We start from the raw sequence: 22,731 nt of genomic DNA, 5'->3' as shown, positions 1-22,731 counted from the left end.
CACCAGTCTCAGCAAAGCACAGACCATCTAAGCAGAGATTAACAAATGCAGGGACACTTGAATTACATAATGGACTAGATGGACTTCACATATATATATATTCAGCATATTCCATCCTAAAGCTACAGAATATGCATTCTTCTCAAGTGCACATGGAACTTTTTCAAGAATAGGTCACAAACTGTGTCACAAATCAGGTCTCGAGTGGCACCAAAGATTAGGATTATTCCCTGAAATTTTTCAGAGTACAATTTTTTGAAACTTGAACTCAATCACAAGAGGAGATTTGGAAAGAGCTCAACTAGGTGGGGACTAAAGAGCATCTTACTAAAGAATCAATGGATCAACCAGGAAATTAAAGAATTAAAAATCACATCAAAACAAATGAAAATGAAAACAACATAGTCCAGCAACTTTGGGATGCAACAAAGGTAGTCCCAAGAGGGAAGTATATAGCAATACAGGTCTACCTCAGGAAGTAAGAAAAGTCTCAGATATACAACCTATCCTTACACCTAAATGAGCCAGGTAAGAACAACAAATGAAACCTAAAGTCAGAAGTAAAAAGAAAATAATGAATATTGGAACAAAAATAAATTATAGAGAAACAAACAAAAAAAGTAGAACAGATTGATGAAAATTAAGAGTTGCTTCTTTGAAATAATTAATAAAATTGATAAACCTCTCACCAGACACATCAAAAAGAAAAGAGAAAGGACTCAAATAAATAAATCACAAATGAGAGAAGAGAGATCATAAAGACCACCACAGAAATGTAAAAAATTATAAGAGAATATTATAAATAGCTATATGCCAAGAAATGGCAATTTGGAAAAAATAATGGAAAAATTTCTAAAAACATACAAACTGCTAAAACTAAAACTAGAAAAAACAGAAAATTTGAACACACCCTTAGCAAGCAAAAAAACGGAATCTGTAATCAAAAATCTTCCAACAAACAAAAGTTCAAGGCCAAATGGCTTCCAGGGGAATTCTACCAGATATTTAAAGAAGAATTAATACCTATACTTCTCAAACTGTTCCAGAAAATAGAAAGGGAAGAAAAGTTTTCAAATTTACTCTATAAGGCCAATACCACCTTGATTTCAAAACCAAAGACTCCACTAAAAGGGAACATTACAGGCCAATATCCCTGATGAACATAGAGGCAAAAATTCTCAAGAAGGTACCAGCAAATCGAATTCAACAAGACATTAAATGAATTTTTCACCACAATAAAGTGGGATTTATTTCTGAGCTACAGGGGTGGTTCATTATTTGCAAATCAATGAACATGAGATACTACATTTATAATAGAAAGGATAAGAACCATATGATCCTCTCAATAGATTCAGAAAAGCATTTGACAAAGTACAGCATACATTCTTGATAAAAACCCTCAACAAAATGGACAAAGATGGAATATATCTCAACATCATAAAGGCCAAAGACTACAGATATATAGCTAATATTATTCTCAATGGAACAAGACAATTATGTCCACTCTTAGCATTTTTATTTAATATAGTACTAGAAGTCTTAGACTCTGAAATCACAGAACAAAAAGAAATAAAAGGCATCCAAATCACCCAGGAATAAGTAATACTTTCACTATTTACAGACAACATGATACTCTATGAAGAAAACCCAAAGATTCCACCCTAAAGTTCCTGGAACTGATACAGGAATTCAGCAAAATTGCAGTATATAAAATCAACATACAGAAATCTATTGCATTCATATAAAAATAATGAAGAATCAGATAGAGATCAAGGAACTGACCCATTTACAATTACATCAAAAACAATAAGATACCTAGCAATAAACCTAAACAAAAATGTGAAAGACCTGTATACTCTGAAAACTATAGAACATTAATGAAAGAAATTGAAAAGGATACAAATGGAAAACCATTCCAGGCTCATGAATTAGAATAACAAGTATTGTTAAAATCTCTATACTACCCAAAGCAATCTATACATTCAATGCAATCCCTATCAAAATACCAACAGGATTTTTCACAGAGCTAGAACAACCAACCATAAAATTTGTATGGAGCCATAAAATCCCCCAAACAACCAAAGCAATCTTAGAAAAGAAAAGCAACCCTGGAGGTATCACGATTCCAGACTTCAGGCTACATTACAAAGCTGTACAAAGAAAGAAAGTATGGTACTGGCACAAAAACAGACACATACATACATCAGTGGAAAAGAATAGAGAACCCAGAAATGAACCCACAACTCTATGGTCAACTAATCTTCAACAATGCAGGAAAGGCTATCCAATGGAAAAAAGACAGTCTCTTCAACAAATGGTGTTGGGAGTACTGGACAGCAACATGCAGAGGAATGATAATGGACCACTTTCAGATAACATACACAAAAACAAATTCAAAATAGATAAAGAGCTAAAATGAGACTAAGGATACAATTGAAGTATACCTTTGAACTGCTGAAAGTAAAATTCTCAATGCAGAATTCTACTTCCAGTTAAAATACACTTCACAATTTGAGACATTTTTATAAAACATTTTAAAGACAAAAGCTGAGAATAATTGGTCACCACAAGGTAGGTAGGTAAGTAGATACAGATATAGATATATGTAAAGGAAGTTTGTCAGTGAGAAAGAAAATGACACACATGGAAATTTGAATGTGCTGGAAGAACTGAAAAGCCCTTGAAAACAGTAAATTGATAGGTAAATGGAAATATTTATATTAAAAAATCTTTAACTTTCCATTGGCTGTTTAAAGCAAATATAATGGTGTATTATCAGGTTTATATAAATATGTATGCATAACTACGGAAACAAAAATGATGGAAAGACATTAATGGAATTATATTCTTATGAGATTTTTACATTATAATATTTAGAAAAAATGAATACACTATGAAGAAAATGAGCAATATTCGTGAATGTTCACCAAACAGTGTTTCATACCATCTACTATCCATATGCTATGAGTGTAGATTTTGTTACTTTTACCTTTAAATAGTATGGTCATTTGAAAGATGTGACTAGCATGTTAAAATTGTTAACATCCTTGAATATACAGAGTATATAATAAAATGTTCCCCTATTCTGTAATTTAATCATACTTATCTAAAAAACTCTGCTGTATAAACAGAAATGTTTGGGGAACGGAACCATGGTTAAAATTAAAGGGAGGCCTATTAGCATATTCACTTCTTGATTGGAACTAAAAGCATATGCAAAGTTTTGATTGACAGTATGATCTGGACCTGTACCGTTTAATATAGTTGTCACTGGCCACAAATAGCTACTTGAACTTAAAGTAAACAGAGTAAAATAAAAAGGAAATTTTAACCCTTTATGTTGCACTATCGACCTGTCAGGTGCTCGATAGCCACATAGTCAGTGGAGACCATTTCTATAAGTACAGAAAGCTCTACTGAAGCACACTGATCTCGATACTAACTATTGGCAAGCCAAAACCCATCATCATAACTTCCTCCTGGTGATGTTGGTGCTGGTTCACAATGTGGAGGAGAATACCCAACATCACAGTGACAATGGAGCTTATCATTGCAAACCTAAAACAAAAACCAAACAAAAAATTAGAACATTTTAGGTATAATGCAAAAATTAAATGCCTTATTTGTGACTGTTAGTCAATATATGTTATTAAAATATGATTGCTTCATACATTAGTTTTTTATTTTAATGTGGAAAATAATTTTTACAATAAAATGTAATATAATAAATGTCTTTGCAGTATCTTTTCAATGTCATAGATACTTATTTGTCTTTTGTCTTTTTAAATAACAATAGATAACACACTGATACAATGAAAATACCTTATTCTAAAAAGGCACAGAAATTATGAAGCTCAAAATTTTGAAACTAAGAGAGTTGACTTATATTATGAATCATGCTAGATTTTTTCTTAAAATGTCTGTGATAAGAGCCAACTTTTACAAAAAATGGGGGGAAAATTGTAAAGGAAAAAGCTTGCTTATCCAGACATAGATACCAAAATGTATTTTGCTAGAAATAGGAAGGCTAGAAAACACCTATAAATCTGATCTGGTGGATGAATCAAAAGGGTCAGAAGCAGAAAAGAGGATCTAGAAGTAGATTCATGCAGAAATTAAACAAGAAAGGAAAGAAACAGAAAAGAAACTGCTAATGATAGGACATGTTAGTGATTTGGGAGAGAATTTTGATACAAAAACATGCAGGAAGGTCAGTTTTGTCCTGGATTATTATATAAAATCTGAAACATCAATATGGCAGCAGACACTAGCCACAAAGTTAAGGCCAAATGCACTCTTGGAAAAATTTACAAAATTTCTATACCCTAGCAGCTAATTTCTCAATGGATGGACAAATAGAAATGTAAATGACAATAAATTAAATAACTTCATTAATTAATTAGTTAATTAACTAACTAAATGCAAATTAACAATATATTTAGCTGTGAGAAGAGATTTTAAAAACTAAGAAGCTAGTCTGGCTAGAATTTGAGAAAATGCACATTTTCGTTCATGATAGGTGAGAGCAAATCTGGTATATTTCTAAAAAAACACAATATGTATGAAAATTTAAACGCTGCATAAATTTGACCCATCAGATTTCATTGCTAACAATTTAAGAAATCAGGTAATTGTCCAAAGGTGAATGTAGAACAATGTCCATTATACCATTATTTACATTAGCTAAGTAAAAATTTGACATAATCTATAAGTCCATTGGCAAATGAGTTTTCAAATATAGTATAGAAGAGACATACACAGAAATAAATTGAAGATATTAAAGGACAAAAGAGATCTGAATGAACAAGAAATTCTTCTCTCATAAAAACATTAGATTATAAGTCATATGTGTAATATAAGTATATTAAGTGCATGTGTTTAAACATATCAGTACACATACATTCAATTAGAAGCAAAATTTATATAAGCATTCATAAACATATGTTTATACCCATTTCCAAAATTTCATACTGGAATATGTTTCATACTGCACTTTTGTACAAAGTTCAAAGTTTATCAGTTCATGAGACCAATAATAATCTAAACACATAAATCTTATGTATATATATACATAATAGAATCACTTTCCTTATTTAACAGTAATTTTCTAAAAGAAATTTTCACATCAAATAATTCTGAACCTTATTATTGTCCTGGAAAAAGTTACTGACATGTATTTTAAATACTATATGTAAAAATAGAGGAAATAATACATACTCCATGTCCACTGCAATTTACTTCTGACCGACAATTTGGTCTATTTGGGTAGTTACTGGTTTCTTGGCAGCTTCCACGAAAGCAATACTAAAATGTTACAACAACCAACAACAAATATTTTATATGTAAACTCAAGAGTTGAGCAATTGTACTTGGTATAAAAGTAGATTTTATACCAGTAGATTGCACAAGATAGATACACATACACACACACACCCACACATACACACATCAGATGAGTCAATTTCATGACATTTATTCCTTTTAATAAAAACAAGTTGGGAGTCTAAATGGCAAGTTATTACACTACTACATATAAAATTCTGAGAATGAGATACTATTTTTTCCTTATGAGAGAGCACAGCTGTGAGTTTATTGATACTAACTGGCATAAGAACAAATATAGATAACTTACACTGATCATTTGTAATGGGCTAGGATGTGTCTTTCTATTTTCTATGCAATTTTATAATATATACTCAGATTGACTTTGTGAGGAAAGATGTTTTTATTCTCATTTTGTATTTGCTAAAAATAAATGTACTCTTTTAAGGTCATGCATGAGTTACTGACAGACCCAACATTCAGTGCAAGAACTACTTTAGTCACAGAGCCACATATTTATTGACCAATGCTAAGTATCTGTCATTTTTATGTTTATTTCCAACATTAATGACAATATATTTTATCTTTCACATTAGCAAAGGGACCTTAGTACAAATTATTTAATATCTTCATGCTTCAGTTTGTCCATCTTTGAATTTGGAATAGCAATTGATATCCAAAATTTTTTAAACTATAGGTTATTAAAAAATGTAGGTATAAGGATGAAGCAATTTGTTAGACATAAAGGAATAAAAGTAATGTTTGGCACATAGTAAATGCTCACTAATACAAGATACTGTTTTATTGTTCATTTACCTCATTTTCATGTAGATTTTAAGTGCTTATTCCTATATCCAAATTTTATTTTAATCTGAATATCTTTGGGGTATTTTCTAAGATTATCTGCTGACTTTTCTCAGGTTATCTGATAGAATATACACTATATGATGAATAGTCTTAAAAATCATTATTTCCTATCATCATAACCAATTATCATCATAAAGGAAAGGATATCAGCTTGTTCATTAACTGAAAGTGCTCTGATGAAGCCAGCAAGAATAACAAAATGTTGGACAAACCAACATCACCTATCCACTAAACCATCTTCATTCTAGTTCTCTTTAAAACATTGTCATGAGGCAAAAATAGATGAGTCATATTTCACTGGGTTGTCTTTAGGGGAAAAATAATCCAGGAAAAGTTAAGACCTATGCTTTGGATACAATTTTCAAGTAAACAGATCAGTGTGTAGCTGGCTCCTTTTGTAATGACAGCAAAAGCAAGAGACATTATAAAAGTACTTAGCCCTGGGCAATGGTTGGGATGATTTTTTTTTAATATAAACTAATCTACAAGACTTCCGTCTTTGAATAAGAGTCACAGATAATGTTTCAGAGGCAGTTACATCATGTATCAAAGGAAAATATATATATATATATGTAAATGCATATTTCTTGAAAGAGAAATGCCTGGATTCTGTAAGCATATTTTCTTACAGTCCCAGGTGTGAGTAAGAAAAAGGCAGTTAATTTTACTTATCTATTCAATGATTAACTTATCTAATTTTGGACAATTAAATATGTCCTAAACATACCCATCTTCAGGTTAAAAATGAATGTGCTGAGAGGTGTTATCTTCTCTACCCTACCTGAGCTAGAAATTACTTCAATAAACTCTTCTGTGCTAAGTCTTATAAATAAAAAAGAAATCAAAAGAGCTTTCTGTCACATCCAGTATTAAGCAAACTTGCATTATTGGAATAATGCCTATATCCATGCAGTATAAATATATGTGTTTCATTTAAAATTTTATTACGATTCACAAGAGACATACGTTTCCTCGTGTTATAAATAAGATATAAGGTCTCCCCTCCTTCCTCTTTTCTGTTCTTTTCTGTTAAGATAATTTTTGTAAAGGACCACATTAATAATAATAAGGTAAAGAAGTCTTTCCTTTCCAACCACTCTGAAATCAACTGAACAATGTGAAGTAACAAATGAAAATGAAGTATATCTTTGATGAATTTTTTAAATAACCACAGAATAATTTCAATTCAAATTCACAGACATGGCACTCACAATTACTCCCCTTTTCCTAATTACTGTGAGTAAAGGAGAATCAGAACAAGGCAATTAGAAGATGAGAGATTTAAGAACTTCCTGGGATTTCAAAATAAAATGAAGGCCACCAATGGGTAAAATGAAGTGAGGAAGCAACCACATCACATACAATGGTCAAGGAGAGAGCTTTGGTTGACCAGCCTATAATGCTTGGAGTATCTGCAGCCTCAGAGTAATAAAGAAAAGCAAAGGAAAAAGAGTCAAAAATGCAGTTTGGACAGGAGGGCCAAAATGTGGAATTATCCACAGAAGTGTCCACAAAACCACAGAAGCAGTTAGCTCTCATATTCACTACTCACCTCTCCGTTCTCTCAATTACAAAATGCATTCCACAAAACAATTTTATCCCAAAGGAGAAAATTAAGGAAGGTATTTTGTTTCCTAAAGCAATTGAATTAATGATGACTATAGATTTTGGACTTTGCAAGTGGTCTGTCCTTTAGGAGAATCGCTATCCATTTAAAGTTTTGGAAGTACCACGACCTAAATGGCTGGTTCCCAAATGAGACTGTCATTTGACAAATCCTTGTCACATGGAAAAGGCTGCCAGTTTTGCATTATTTTTCTTTTAATTAAAAATAATGTGGGAGTAAAACATCATGCCAACTTATAGCTCCCACTGAACCAAGTGGGAAAAGCCAGTCTCCCTCCCTCCATCTCAGTCCCTGCCTTCCCTTCTCTTTCTTTCCCTGCCCTTTTCCTCCCCTTCTCTTCCCTTCCCTTCCCCTCTCACTCCTGTCTTGTTTCACTCAGCATAATCTCTTCCAGTCCCGTCCATGTTGATACAAAAGTTGGGTATTCATCCTTTCTGATGGAGGCATAATATTCCATAGTGTATATGGACCATAACTTTTTTTTTTTAAGGATTTTATTTATTTATTTGGCAGAGATCACAAGTAGGCAGAGAGGTAGGCAGAGAGTCAGGCAGCGAGAGGGAGCAGGAAGCAGGCTCCCTGCAGAGCAGAGAGCCTGATGCGGGGCTCAATCCCAGGACCCTGAGATCATGACCTGAGCCGAAGGCAGAGGCTTAACCCACTGAGCCACCCAGGTGTCCCTGGACCATATATTCATCCACCAAAGGGCATTTTGGTTCTTTCCACGGTTTGGTGACTGTGGCCATTGCTGCTATGAACATTGGGGTACAGATGGCCCCTATTTTCACTACATCTGTATCTTTGGGGCAAATACCCAGTAGTGCAATTGCAGGGTCATAGGGTAGCTCTATTTTTCATTTCTTAAGGAATCTTTACACTGATCTCCAAAGTGGCTGCCCCAACTTGCAATTCCACCAACAGTGTAAGAGGGTTCCCCTTTCTCCACATCCTCTCCAACACTTGTTGTTTACTGTCTTGTTAATTTTGGCCATTCTAACTGGTGTAAGGTAGTATCTCAATGGTTTTGATTTGAATCTCCCGGATGGCTAAAGATGATGAACATTTTTTCATGTGTCTGTTAGAAGTTTGTATGTCTTCTCTCCTTTGCACTTTTATATAAACCTTTAAGTCAGTTTTTCAATCTCCACCAGCAGGACATCCCACCCCTACCAAAAAATAAAATAAAATAAAATAAAATAAAATAAAATAAAATAAAATGAAAACCTGCTGAGAGTTTGATTCTTGATGGTATCAGATTCATCATTGAGATATAATATTTTAAGAAATGAAAATTAAGAGGAAAATGGAAGTGACTAGTAAACTTGAGATAATTTTATTCTGACATAAAAACAATGATGTAGTTGCAAAGGAACATACTAGTACTGACTACATTATAAACTAATATGTCACCCTTTAAAAAATAATTTAAACTGAAAAATATTTACTGTAAATATGATGGAGTAAATACATAAATTTACTAACTTATTTAATCACTCATTAACATAAACAAAATAGTGTTTGAGTGTGTGTGTGTGTGTGTGTGTGTGTGTGTGTGTGTGTGTGGTATAACACATAAAAATACCTTGGTCTTTGTCCCTGGTTTCTGGCACAGAGCATCTAAATCCCCTTGGAACTTCCCATGTGATAAGAATGTTTTCTGTTATTAGTCTGCTTCCAACCAAACCTGAGTTTATGTTTATGGGGTGACTTAGGGTGGAGCTTTTAGCCCCTGTCACAGACCTCTAAGTAGGAAAAGTGGTGTGGCTAGAAATCGAACTTGATAAAAAGTTCTGAACATTGAGATTCAAAGACTTTCATCGCGCGGCAATGCTGAGATGTGAAGAGGTGTCCTGGACACTATGACATCCTCCTTGCCCCCAACCCCCAATATACCCTTCTCAATGCATTTCTTCCATTTAGCTGTTGCTGAGTTGTATCCTTTATAAAAACTGGTAAACATAAATAAAATGTTTTCTTGAGTTCTCTGACCCAAATGAGCAAATTATCATACCCAAGGAGGGGCCCATGGTAACCTCCAATATTTATAGCCAGATGGTCAGAAATATGGGTGGTCTGGGATTTGCACCTTGTCTCTAAAATGGGGAAAATCTTATGGCACTGAATTTTTAAATTGTGGGATGTGATTTTATCTCCAAATAGTGTCAGCATTGAATTACTTGGAATTGTTGGACACCCAGCTGGTGTCAAAGAAAACACTACATAATATATATGTATATCATAATATGTATATATATCTCAGTATATGTGTATACTATGTATATCTTAAAATATTATATCTCAATGTAAAATATTTTAATTAAAATGTGAGATAATTGTGCAGTGCTATTCCTTTGGTCAACTAATTTTTTAATTGTACCAGTTTAAAAATATTTTGTTCTATTTCTCAAAATTTTTAAGAAAAAAAATAAACAAAGCTTAAACTTTGTTTTATATTATGTCTTATAGAAAGGCTAAATTTTTAACATATATATGTTATGATTTTGGAGGAAGAATTAGGCAAGTTGGTCTATGAGCAAAAAAAGTTTTAGTTTCACTACAATGAAATTAATTCTCCTTGTCAATTATAGAAAGATTAAATTCTTGTCTTTTATTGCTTTTTTTTGTTGTTGTTATTGGGTTGTTCTGACCTACTTTTTTGGTGTATTATCTGTTCTTTTTTGTTCTTTATTACACAAATTTTTTGAAGTTTAGATCCTAGCCTAACAAAGAGGTTTATATTCTCAAGTGTGAGAAAACAAGTTTACATATCTATAGCAAAATTTATAATAAAACAATGATAGTCCACTAGCAAGTGTTCCTTTGACTAATAGAAATTCCGAGATTTGAATCTTAAGATCATGATACAGTAACCAAAATTTATAACATTAATTATAAATAAAAATATCTTTAAGTCTCTCTCTCTCTCTTTTGCTCTCCAGGAGATATATCTATATCTCAGTAGTATTTAGATTCAGTATGTCCAGGGAGGAAGTGAGTTCAGGGTTTTTCCAGACTGACATCTTGAACCTTATCCTCTCTCTCTTTTTTTTATCTCTCTCTCATGAACAAATATTTACATACACAGACACTCAGATGCACACATATATGGAAATCGAGTAAAATTTTTATTTACCTTATCTACTCCACACATAGTACCACTGTTCATTATGGTAGTATCATGACCTGCAGTATGTGTTTCATTTCTTAAATATGCCGACAAACAGATATGGCCTCCAAGGTAAGTATATTGAACATCATAAGTTTTTGTTGGTACTATTTCTGAATGTGTCCAGTGACAAACTATCTTTCCACAAAGGATACTCCTGTCAATAGAAGGCAAAAAAAACTCATATGTCACTGTATTAAGTAATTAACAGTTCAAAACATGAAAATAATTCAAAATGCGTCTCAGATCATAACATAAAAGTTATTCAGAACATATATCATGAAGTATAACAAATAAATTTATCTGTATATACTAGGTCCATCTCTCATTGGCATTAACTTTTTTTTTTTTTAAGATTTTATTTATTTATTTGACAGAGAGAGATCACAAGTAGGCAGAGAGGCAGGCAGAGAGAGAGGAGGAAGCAGGCTCCCCGCTGAGCAGAGAGCCCGATGCGGGACTCGATCCCAGGACCCTGAAATCATGACCTGAGCCAAAGGCAGCAGCTAACCCACTGTTTGAACTGTTAATTATTAAGGCGCCTGGCATTAACTTATTTTTGCGCATGCATGCACACACACACACAGACACACACACACACACACACACACACATTTGAAAAATTATAGTTATCTGAATACACACCCAAAATTACAACTTGATTTTCCACAATTTCCAAAATTATCTGCTTGAAAATTCACTTCTTGTGTACATAGATAAGTAGAAACTTTAGCGACTGAAAATATAAAGTTATAATTACTCTTTAAAAAATTAATATAGAGATATCTAGACAATAGCAATGCCCTTCAGTGTCATCTACTATAAATATTTAGTGTCCTCTCCTGGAAACAAAAGGAGAAACACTAAAAATTACCCACTTGAGAACAGGAAAATTTTGATAGGCAGAAATGACTAAGAAACCAGTCATTTGCTCTCTTATCTACAATCCTAATACTCTACACTTCTTTGCACCAATCATCTGAAACTTAATTAATACCTTTTTGTTTTGTTTTTGTTCTATACTTATTAGGTCTATTTTGCCTCTTTACATAGTTCAAAGTCACACTGATTCACAATTTTATTTTCAAATTTGAGTTTATACAAACAGTATGAAGGCAATTGGATAGATTACTGTCTTTAGAAAAACACAGTTTGAAAATGAACCCCAGAAAAAAAGATACATCTATTACATTTGCCAAATAATTTTTCACATTGCATATCTGGATCTTGGCAGACTCCTTTAAAGCAATAAGCAGTCTTATTATTGCATGGTTCTAAATCAGCAGATTTCACATCAGGTACACAAAATACAGATGATCCATTGCAATATTCTGGAAAATCACATGGATCTGTCATTTTCCTACATAAACGTCCTCTTTCGGCTATCTGTGAGACAAAGAAAAATCAGCCTTTTTTTTAAAGTAGTAAACCAAAAATGTAAAAAACAAACAAACAAACAAACAAAAACCTTTAACAAGAGCTGTGTATTTCTGTCACTTCCATTATTATTACATTTTTCAGTACTTAAGGTCAAATTATGAACTATCAATTTACTCTTAAGTAAAATAGATTGGAAAAAACCCAAATGTCCATCAGTGGGTGAGTATATTAACATATTGTGGTATATTCGTACAGTGGAATATTTTCAGTCATATAAAGGAGCACTGATATATATATGCTACAAAGTGGATGAACCTTCAACACTATCTTAAGTGAAGAAAGCCACCACAAAAGGTCATACATTCTATGCTTCTACTTAAATGAAATGTCCAGAATAGGTTCCTCCAGACAGAACACAAATTGGTGGAGGCTAGGGACAGAGGGGGAGAGAGAAAGGAGAACAAGGGCTTCAAGGTCTCTGAGTCTCTTGATTGAGTAAGGAACATGTTTTGGAACTAGATAGAAGTGGCAGTTGCACAATACTGTGAAGGTAGTAAATGCCACTAAATTGTTCGCCTGTCAATGGCAAATGTTATGGAACGTCCTTTTCACCTTAATGTTTTTAAAGGCTCTACCAAATGTAGCAATCAGCTCCATGTGCAAAAGAAAAGGCAAGGGGCTGTGTAGAAAAGCCTTATTGCTCAATCCTGCTGATTTGGAGACAAAGGCCAAGATGAGCACTCTGGTGATGGGAAGAGTGACAAAGTTTATTGCTAAGTGGTAGAAACTCGAGGCTTGCCTCTATATTTATACTCCTTGAAGATAAGTGACCATTGGCTTTAATTACAGAGTGAAAGGAGCACATAGTATGAAAATAAACGCACATAGAACAAAGTAGGTTGATGTTAGAAGAGTTTTCATCGACAGAGAACCTGGCTAATCTGAAATCTGGCAATCAAGATCTCTAATTAATCAGCTTCTATAATTGTCATTGACTCCTGAAATTGGCACAGAAAAGACAAGACACTACAATGAAGTGCTCCCCCAAAACGAATCTTACTCAGTCTCCTTTCATGTGTGGCTACAAAGGAAAATTGAATGGACAACTTCCCAAGGGAAGTCAAAAATTCAATCTACTTCTGGGACCAGGAGTCCTTGCAAAGTTAAACTTCAGTATTAGATATTAGACATGCTACATGTTGCTAACTATTCTACATGGACTTCTTTTCTGCTATTCTCAAAATGAGATTACTATTATTGTTCGTTTATTCAAACATTGTATGTCAACCGTGTTTCGGGTGGCTTATTTGTAATTTTGTCATAAAGTTGTGTGATCATGAAGAGGTTAATTCAGGTATGACCAAGAGGAGTTCATACTGTCCAAATAATCTGGAATTAATATTAAATAATAACTGGATGTGGCCTGGGTAGATTAAAAACAGTGCAGTGAGAGGCACAGATAAGGAGTTTGAAAAAAGCCAAAAGACATCCTCAGAATGTGGAAATCAACAGTGTATGAATCAGGTATATAAAGTTACATGTTTGAAAGTTGTGTAAAATAAACAGTTTAAAAAATACTATAAAAATAAATGCAAAAGAACACAAAAAATTATGGAAGGAAATCATGTAGTATTTTGAAAGCTTACCTGACATGTTTTTCTATCACAGCATGGTCCATTGCCACATTCTGCATATCCAATCAGAGTACAATCTAAAGGATTACAACATTTTTTATGACTGCATTCCTACAAACGAATATAAGAGTTAAATAATAGGAATTTTAAATTAAATAAATAATTGTATTTATTGTCAAAATATACAAAATATTTCACCAAGTTAATTATTTGAGGAATACTTTTCTATTTTACCAAACCTCCTCAAGATACCATCTTGGGAATATATAACAATTTATGGATGTGACAGAATAGAGATGCTAAATTATAACATTTTATTATACTAAATAATGTTTTAAAGAAAAAAGTTTGTCAATATCTTTTTAATTCTAAGCCCCCATATTAAACATTAATTCCATAAATTATTAGATAGTAGAGCATAAAAATAGTAATGACTCTTCATAATATACTTTTCTTCTTTCTACATAGTAAGAGAGATGTTTCACAAGACTGACAGTAATATTTAAAAATTAGTAAAGTGGATAGGCACAAATAACTGTTTATATTTACTTCAATATTATTATTTGTATTACCCATGTACTAAAAATTATATGTATCTGCACATTATGATTTATATTTTTGTGTCTATATTTCTGTTGATGAATTTCTGTTTATTTCCTTTATTTATTTACAGTCTTTTCTTTTTCAAAAAATTTATTTTATTTTTTCAGTGTTCCAAGATTCATTGTTTATACACCACACTCAGTGCTCTGAGACACAAACTGAGGGTTTGGGAGGGGAAAAGCATGGGGAGTTAGGTGAGACTGGTGGTGGATATTAAGTAAGACACATATTTCCTTTATTTATAAGCATTATATTAATAACATTAACTCTTAGCCACTGACATATTATCACTACATTTTAAAATTTGTCATGACAATTTACTTTTTTTTTTCCTGGTAACTTCTTGATATTGTGATATCATGAAATTGCAAACTCATAAAATCTTAGAACCATAATCTTTTTTATGGTTTGTTCTTTAAGTTTATGGATAAAGCTTTACTCCACCCTAATCCCCACCAAATGTGTGAATTTATAGTATGTGTGAAAAATATTAGTGTTACATATATGTATTCATTTATTTTCATTTTACGGTGAATTGTTTTACTTGCATATAGTTCACAGAATGTTACACTAATTTCAGGTTTACAATTTTGTGCTTTGACAAGTTTATACATTATGCTAGGTAAATAAGTATAGCTACCATCAGTCCTCACACATTATTCTAAAAAATCATTGATTATATTCCTTATGCTATACCTTTTATTCCTGTAGCTTATTCATTCCATAACTGGAAATCTGTATCTTTCTCTCCCCTTCACCCATTTTGTCCAATCACTCACCATCCACCCCTCTGGGAACCATCAGTTTGTTCTCTGTATTTATAGATCTGATTTTGCTTTTTGTTTGTTTAAACATTTGACATTTTTTATTCCACTTATAAGTGTAATCATATGGCATTTGTCTTTCTCAATCTGACTGATTTCACTTAGAAAAATACCCTCTAATATATTAGACAATATATCCATGTTGTCTCAAATGGAAGAATCTCAATCTTTTCTACAGCTGCATAATATCCCACTGTGTGTGTGTGTGTGTGTGTGTGTGTGTGTGTACACTTTTCTTTTCCTTATCCATTCATGCATTGATGGACACTTAAATAGCTTCCATATATTGGCTATTGTAAATAATGTTGCAATAAATGTAGGGGAGCATGTATCTTTTTGAATTAGTCCTTTTGTTTAGATAAATAACAGTAGTGGAATTATTGGATCATATGAATTTTTATTTTCAATTTTTTGAGGAAACTCCACAGTGTACTTCACAATGGCTGCACCAATTTAAATTCCCACCAACAGTGTTCAAGTGTACCTTTTTCTCCACATCCTCACTAATACCTTGTCCCATTGAATATGTTGCCTTCTAATCTTCTTTTTCTCTTTATTTTATTTTAATTCCAGTGTAGTTAGCATACAGTGTTTTATTTCAGATTCCATACATCACACAGTACACATCATGACAGGTGCACTCCTTAATGCCCATCACCTATTTAACTCATGCCCTACCTACCCCCCCTTTGGTAAACATGTGTTTTTTCTATATAGTTAAGAGTCTATTTCTTGGTTTACAAGGATGTGGAGAAAGGCAAAATGCAAACTGGTGCAGCCACTCTGGAAAACAGTATGGAGGTTCTTCAAAAAGTTAAAAATAGAACTAGCCTATGACCTAGCAATTATATTATGAGGTATTTACCCAAACAATACAAAAATACTAATTCCAAGGGATTCATGCACCCAATGTTCATAGCAGTGTTATCTACAATAGCCAAATTATGGAAGCAGCCCAAGTGTCCATTGATGTATGACTAGATAAAGATGTGTGGCATATATTTATGATAGAATATTGCTAAGTCATAAAAAAGTATTAATCTTGCCAATTTCAATGATATGGACAGATCTAGAGTATTATGCTAAGAGAAACAAGTCAGTCAGAGAAAGAAAAATAAAAGATTTTGCTTATTTGTGGAATTTAAGAAACAAAACAAATGAGCAAAGGGGGGAAAAAAAGAGAAAGGCAAACCAAGAAAAAGGCTTTTAACTACAGAGAATAAACTGACAGTTACCAGAAGGAAGGTGAGTAAGGTAATATGTTAAGTATGTGGTGGAGTTAAGGACTATGCTTATTTTGATGAGCACTGGCTGATGTATAGAATTGTTGAATCATTGTTTTGTACAACTGAAAATAATATTACACTATGTATTGACTGGAATTTAAATTTTTTTTTAAAGTCATTTTGTCTGATGCAGGTGTTCTACTCTGGGTTTCTTCTGCATTCCATTTGCAAAGTTAGTGTTTCTCTATCCCCTCACTTTCAATCTACAAATATCTTTAGGTCTGAAATTAGTCCCTTGTAAGCAGCATGTGGATGAGTCTTTTTTAATCCACTGTGACACCCTCTGTTTCTTGGAGTGTTTAGTCCACTTATATTCAAAATAATTATTGATAGGTACATATTTATTGCCATTTTGTTAGTTGATATATGGTTGTTTTTGTAGCTTTTCTCTGATCTTTTCTTCTCTTTATTTCTTCCATGGCTTGTTGGTTTTCTTTAGTGATATACTTGAATACCTTATTCTATTTTTTGCATATCTGTTCCTGTTTTTTTTTTATTTTCAGTTACTATTAGATTTATATATAACATCTTCTACATATAGTAGTCTATATTAAACTGCTGGTCACTTCATTTTGAACTCATTTTTTACTCCTCTCCCCTTTACATTTTAGATATTTGGTATATTTTATATCCTCTTATTTTATGAGTGTCTTGACTTTTACAGAAACACTTATTTTTACTGCTTTTGTGTTTTCTATTTTTCATATTCTCACTTACGGTCTTTCCTTTCCATTCAAAGGAACCCCTTTAAAATTTCTTATAGAGCTAGTTCAGTGGTTATTAAATCTTTTAGTTTTTTGATTGTTTGAGACACTACCTCTCCTTCTATTCTGAATAATAGCCTTACTGGACAGAGTATTCTTGGATACAGATTTTTCCCTCAACACTTTGGATACTTCATGCCACTCCTTTCTGGAAAATAACCTTATAGCCTTATAGGGTTTCCTTTGTATGTATCTGTCTTTAATTTATAACCTTTAAAATTCTTTATCATGATTTTTTGCCATTTTAATTTCTATGTGTCTTGGTGTAGACCCCTTTAGGTTGAATTTGTCAAGGGCTCTCTGTGCCTCCTGAAAAGTCTGTCTCCCGCCCCAGATTTGTTAATTTCCCAGCTATTATTTCTTCAAGTATATTTTCAGCCCCCTTTTTCCTCTCTTCCCCTTCTGGGATCCCTAAAATGTGAATATGATTATGATTGAGTCACTGAGTTCTCTGGGTGTATTTTTATTATTCAACATTTGTTCGTCTCTCCCTTGTTCAGCCTGTTTTCCATTCTATCTCTAGGTCACTGATACATTCCTCTGCTCCATGTAACCTACTATTTAACCCATCCATTGTATTTTAATTTCATTTATTGAGTTCTTCATCTTTGATATATTTTATTTTTTCATCTAGGGTCTCACTGATGTCTTCCACTTTCTTCCAAAGTCCAGGGAGTATCTTTATAATCATTAAATTCTCTATCAGGCATATTACTTATTCCTGTTTCACTTGGATCTCCTGCTATGATTTTGCCATGTTCTTTCATTTGCAACAAATTTCTCCACCTCATTTTGTCTACCTCTTGTTTCTGTGTGTTAGGAAAGTCATCTACATCCTTTGTTTTTAAAAGTTGTGGCTTTATGAAGAAGAGGTCCTATAGTGTCCTGCAGTGCACTATACTATCTGTTCACCAAAACCTGAGCTCTTCAGAGGAGTCTCCTGTGTGTTGATTCCGTTCTGCTATTATTTCTGAGTACCTTTTCCTTTCAGTCTAGACTTCTGTGCTAAACCTCTGCCTCTTGTAGGCTATTGTGTGCTCTTTGTGGTATTAATGAAACCCAGGTAGGACAGCTTTCAGGGGACAAAACTTCAGGAGGGCTCACAGTAGGTGGTGATCTTAGCAAAATTTGCAGTGAGCTGTTAGTAGCCTGGATCTCCCAAAGTGCAGCAGTGGCCAGGGGCATGGCACATGTTAGTGGCAGCAGCCACGATGCAGTGTGTGTGGCTGCCAAGGTGATCAGGATCAAGCAGTGGCTAGCCACAGTGCTAGGCATCTGTGAGCACAGGGGCTTGGCATGGGGCAAGGTGGTGGCTGGATAAAGCACTCACAGCATTGGAGAAATTTTTGCTGAATCAGTAGTCTTAGTTTGGGTCCCCCAAAGCAGGGTAGTAGTCAGAGGCACAGTGCATGTTAGCAGCAGCAGATAGGGGGATCCAGTGTGTTATGTCTCTCAATCAGATGGAGACCTCCAAAGAGTGGGGCAATGATTGGGTGAAAGCCAATGATCAGGCAGTGAAAGGATTCACCCAACAAAGGAGTCAGAAGTTTATTAAATACACTGCAAAGGAATGGGGAAGGGGGGAATAAACAGCAAAGGAGAGGCTGTCTGCAATAAGGCAGTGGTTAGGGGCCATATTTAAAGTGAAAAGGTGAGGTAGTATTTTGGTAACTGTGCCTAGTTTTAAGTAGCCCATTGGTTAGTTAGGGGCTATGGATATTTTGAGGTGGGTCGCCTGATGGGACTATGTTTTCAGCCAGGTGGTCACTGTGGGCCCTTTCTACATTCCATTGCTCAAGACTACCTAAAGTAACTTCTACAGGTGGCATGCTGCAGTGGTGACAACCTGGGACATGTGATGTCTGTGTCCCTGGTAGCTGGGTGTGAATTGTGGAAGAAGTTGAGGCTCTGTGGTAGGTGGGTGGGGCACACAAAGCAGTTAGCAAAATTTGAGCTGAGCCATTAGTCCTAAACTGGGTCCCCTAAGCGATGCAGTGCCTGGAAGCAGCTGTTAGGCAGGGTGTGCAGCATTAAAATAATTCACGCAAAGTCCATTTCTGAGGTTAGAAATCTTGGACTGGGCCAGTCATCAGTGGGTGGGGCACGGTGTTAGCAGATCAGGTAGCAAGCATATACAAAGCACCACCTTTGCAAGTGGCTCTGCTCTGTGTTTATGCTAGGGGTTGAGGAGGAAAATGGCAGATGCCAGCTCCTTTGTTCCTAGAAAAGACCCCAACATGCTCTAAAATCCTTATACAGGGATAGCTCTCCCATTTGTCCCAGGTGTTGTACAAACTGTCCATTCTATATTGCCTCTCTGCAAGCTGTTGTCTTTTTAAGGGTGGGGACTCAGCTTCACTTGCCCTCCAGGCTGACTTTCAAAGCTCTAGGCTCCAAGTCCTCCTGGTTATGCAAACAGAGAGTTCAGTCCCTCTGGTTTTCAAGGCCGGACATTACAGGGACTCTTTTTCCCCATGATGCTTACTGGTGCTTTCCACTTTCCATGCCTGCAACTCCCTCCTGCAGGCAGGTCCCAACCACTGTTCTTGCCTTTTCTAACCTCCCAGATTTGGCTTCTCCCCTACATTCATTTGTGGAGCTTTTTCTGCCAGTCTTAAGATCACCCTCTGGTGTATTGACTCATATTCAGGGTCTTCTGTGATTCCATATAAATTTTAGTGTCATTTTGTTAGTTCTGTGAAAAATGCCGTTGGTATTTTGATAGGAATTGAGCTGAAAGTCTGTGGATTGCTTTGGATAATATGAAAACTTTCACAACATGAATTTTTCCAATCCATGATCATGGAATATCTTCCCATTTGATTGTGTAATCTTCGATTTCTTTCATCAGTGTCATTTCAGTTTTCAGAATATAGATCTTCCAGTACATCTAATATCATACTCAATGTGGAAAAACTGAGAGATTTTCTTCTGAGACCAAACACAAGACAAGGATGTCCACTATTACCAGTTATATTCAATATAGTGCTAGAAGTTCTAGCCACAGCAATCAGACAATAAGAGGCATCCATATTGGTAAATAAGTAGAGCAGATAACATAATATTTGCATACAAACTGTCTCTATTTGCAGATAACATAATACCACCAAATCCTAAAAATTCCACCAAATAACTACTAGAAGTAATAAATGAATTCAATAAAGTTGCAGGATACAAAACTAATACCGAGAAATCAGTAGTGTTTCTATATGCTAATAACAAACTAGCAGAAAGAAAAATTTAAAAACACCATTTATAACTGCACCAAAAAAAAAAAAAAAGGAAAAAGAAAAACAAAACCTAAGAATAAATCTGTACTCTGAAAACTATAATACATGGAATTGTTTTGAGTGGTATGTTGTAAGAGAAGCTATAATGAGAGATCTTTCATCCAAAATAGTAGATAAATTTATCAGGTACCTTTATAAAACAACAATTTATTCCTGATCTTTTGTAATACCTGGTTTATCATGTAATATTTTATATAAAATTAGATACTGTGTCTTTAATACATTAATACAAAGTTAGTGTATTATTAAAGTATAGCAAATCTTTATTACTATATAACATGTTTTAAATTTATAGGAGGCAGATGATTTTTTTTATTTTTATATTTCAATATTAACAAAAGTATGTTATGCTTCACAATATAAATGTTTTAATGAAAAATTATCAGGAGTATTTAGGGAAGATAGGGGATCAAATACACACTAAATATTAATGTGGGGGGAGCAAAAATCAATGACATCACAGAGAATTCCAAGGCTAGTATCAAAGAAGAGCCTATAGTAGAGAGTAAGTTTTCACAATACTCAATGAATAGTATAAATCTAGACTAAATGACTGGCTTAGAAGTTGACTTGTAAGGACACTTGTGCTTTAGGAATAAAATTCCATCATGGGACTGGAAGCTAAAACTTTATAAACTAGGTAGCCAAGGATCATCATTGAGAAATCTGAGAATGAAAAGGACATTTTCTTTTCTCCTGGTTGTCTAAGCCATTATCAAATTCTCTTCAATATGTAGTATTTTATAATTTTTCTCTCTTTATAAATTTAATAGTATATGTTGAAAAATACTGAAATGTTCCTCTATTTTTGGAATAAACTCCAGAAGCATATTGTTTTTCATATACTCATTTCTGTTGATAATTCTGATTCAGCTATTTTGTAACTATTTTTCAAAATATAAATCAGTCATTCAAAATAACATTAATAGGAGGAGTGAACAAATTTCATGATTTAATTTTATTTCTATATGCCTGCAAAGGATACTGGGAATTAAAATTTTTACAAGTACCCACTTTACAGTAACATTCAAAAATATGAAATATTTAGGGTTAACTTTAAGACTTAAAGATACCTAAATAAATGGAACAATGCATCATGTTTATAGTTTGAAAATCATAAAATTATGAATATGTCCATCCTCCACAAATTCCATAGATTTTTTGAAAATCCCAATCAAACTTTCAGGAGGATTATTTTTTTCTTTAGGGGGTGTGAGTAGGAATAGACAAATTGATTCTAAATTTTACATAGAAATGCAAAAACCTAAAATCACAAAACCTGTATTGATAAAGAAATACAAAATATGAAGATGCATTTTACCTTATTTTATGAATTAGAGTAAGGAAATCTAGTGTTGGTATAAAGATAGATATACAGAATAATGGAACACAAAGTATGTGATATAATGCTTTTCAATATAGATACCAAGAAAAAGATGATTTTTCAACAAATGGGTCTAGAACAGTTGGAAATATATACAGAAAAAAAAAATGCCCTGATACTTAACTTACAAATATTACTTAAAATGGATCATAGATATACACATAAAAGCTAAAATCAATAAACTTCTTGAAGAATACTTATGAGAAATCTTTAAAATCTTGGGATACATAAGGCACAAATAGCATAATGCAAAAAACAAAAACAAAAAAATGATAAACTGAACTTCACCCAATTAAAAACTTTGACTTTTTAAAAGATATCATCAAGAAAATACAAAGCCAACCCACATACTGGGAAAAAATTTCACAAAAGACTTGTATATAGTTTATATTAAGAATTTCTATAACTGGGCACCTGGGTGGCTCAGTGGGTTAAAGCCACTGCCTTCGGCTCAGGTCATGACTCCCAGTGGGATCGAGCCCCATATCAGGCTCTTTGCTCAGCAGAGCCTACTTCCCTCTGTCTCTCTGCCTACTTGTGATTTCTCTCTGTCAAATAAATAAATAAAATCTTTAAAAAAAAAA

General features: G+C 33.6%; 1 protein-coding gene across 1 annotated transcript in view; it reads right to left on the bottom strand.

The window, feature by feature from the left end:
* Positions 1-3,438: 3,438 nt before the first annotated feature.
* The window catches only part of LOC132006447 (A disintegrin and metallopeptidase domain 3-like), an 82,468-nt gene continuing 63,175 nt past the window's right edge, over positions 3,439-22,731 (bottom strand). The window contains exons 13-17 of the mRNA XM_059384217.1: positions 14,009-14,107; positions 12,173-12,368; positions 11,628-11,718; positions 10,950-11,139; positions 3,439-3,558 (exon numbers count right to left, since the gene is read on the bottom strand). Of these exons, the coding sequence (XP_059240200.1) occupies positions 3,439-3,558; positions 10,950-11,139; positions 11,628-11,718; positions 12,173-12,368; positions 14,009-14,107 (696 nt within the window). The remainder of the gene's footprint in view (positions 3,559-10,949; positions 11,140-11,627; positions 11,719-12,172; positions 12,369-14,008; positions 14,108-22,731) is intronic.

This window comes from Mustela nigripes, chromosome 18 (assembly GCF_022355385.1).
Source record: "Mustela nigripes isolate SB6536 chromosome 18, MUSNIG.SB6536, whole genome shotgun sequence".
Classification (NCBI taxonomy): domain Eukaryota; kingdom Metazoa; phylum Chordata; class Mammalia; order Carnivora; family Mustelidae; genus Mustela; species Mustela nigripes.
Note: the sequence above shows the minus strand (reverse complement) of the source record. Positions and strands in the feature narration are given on the sequence as shown.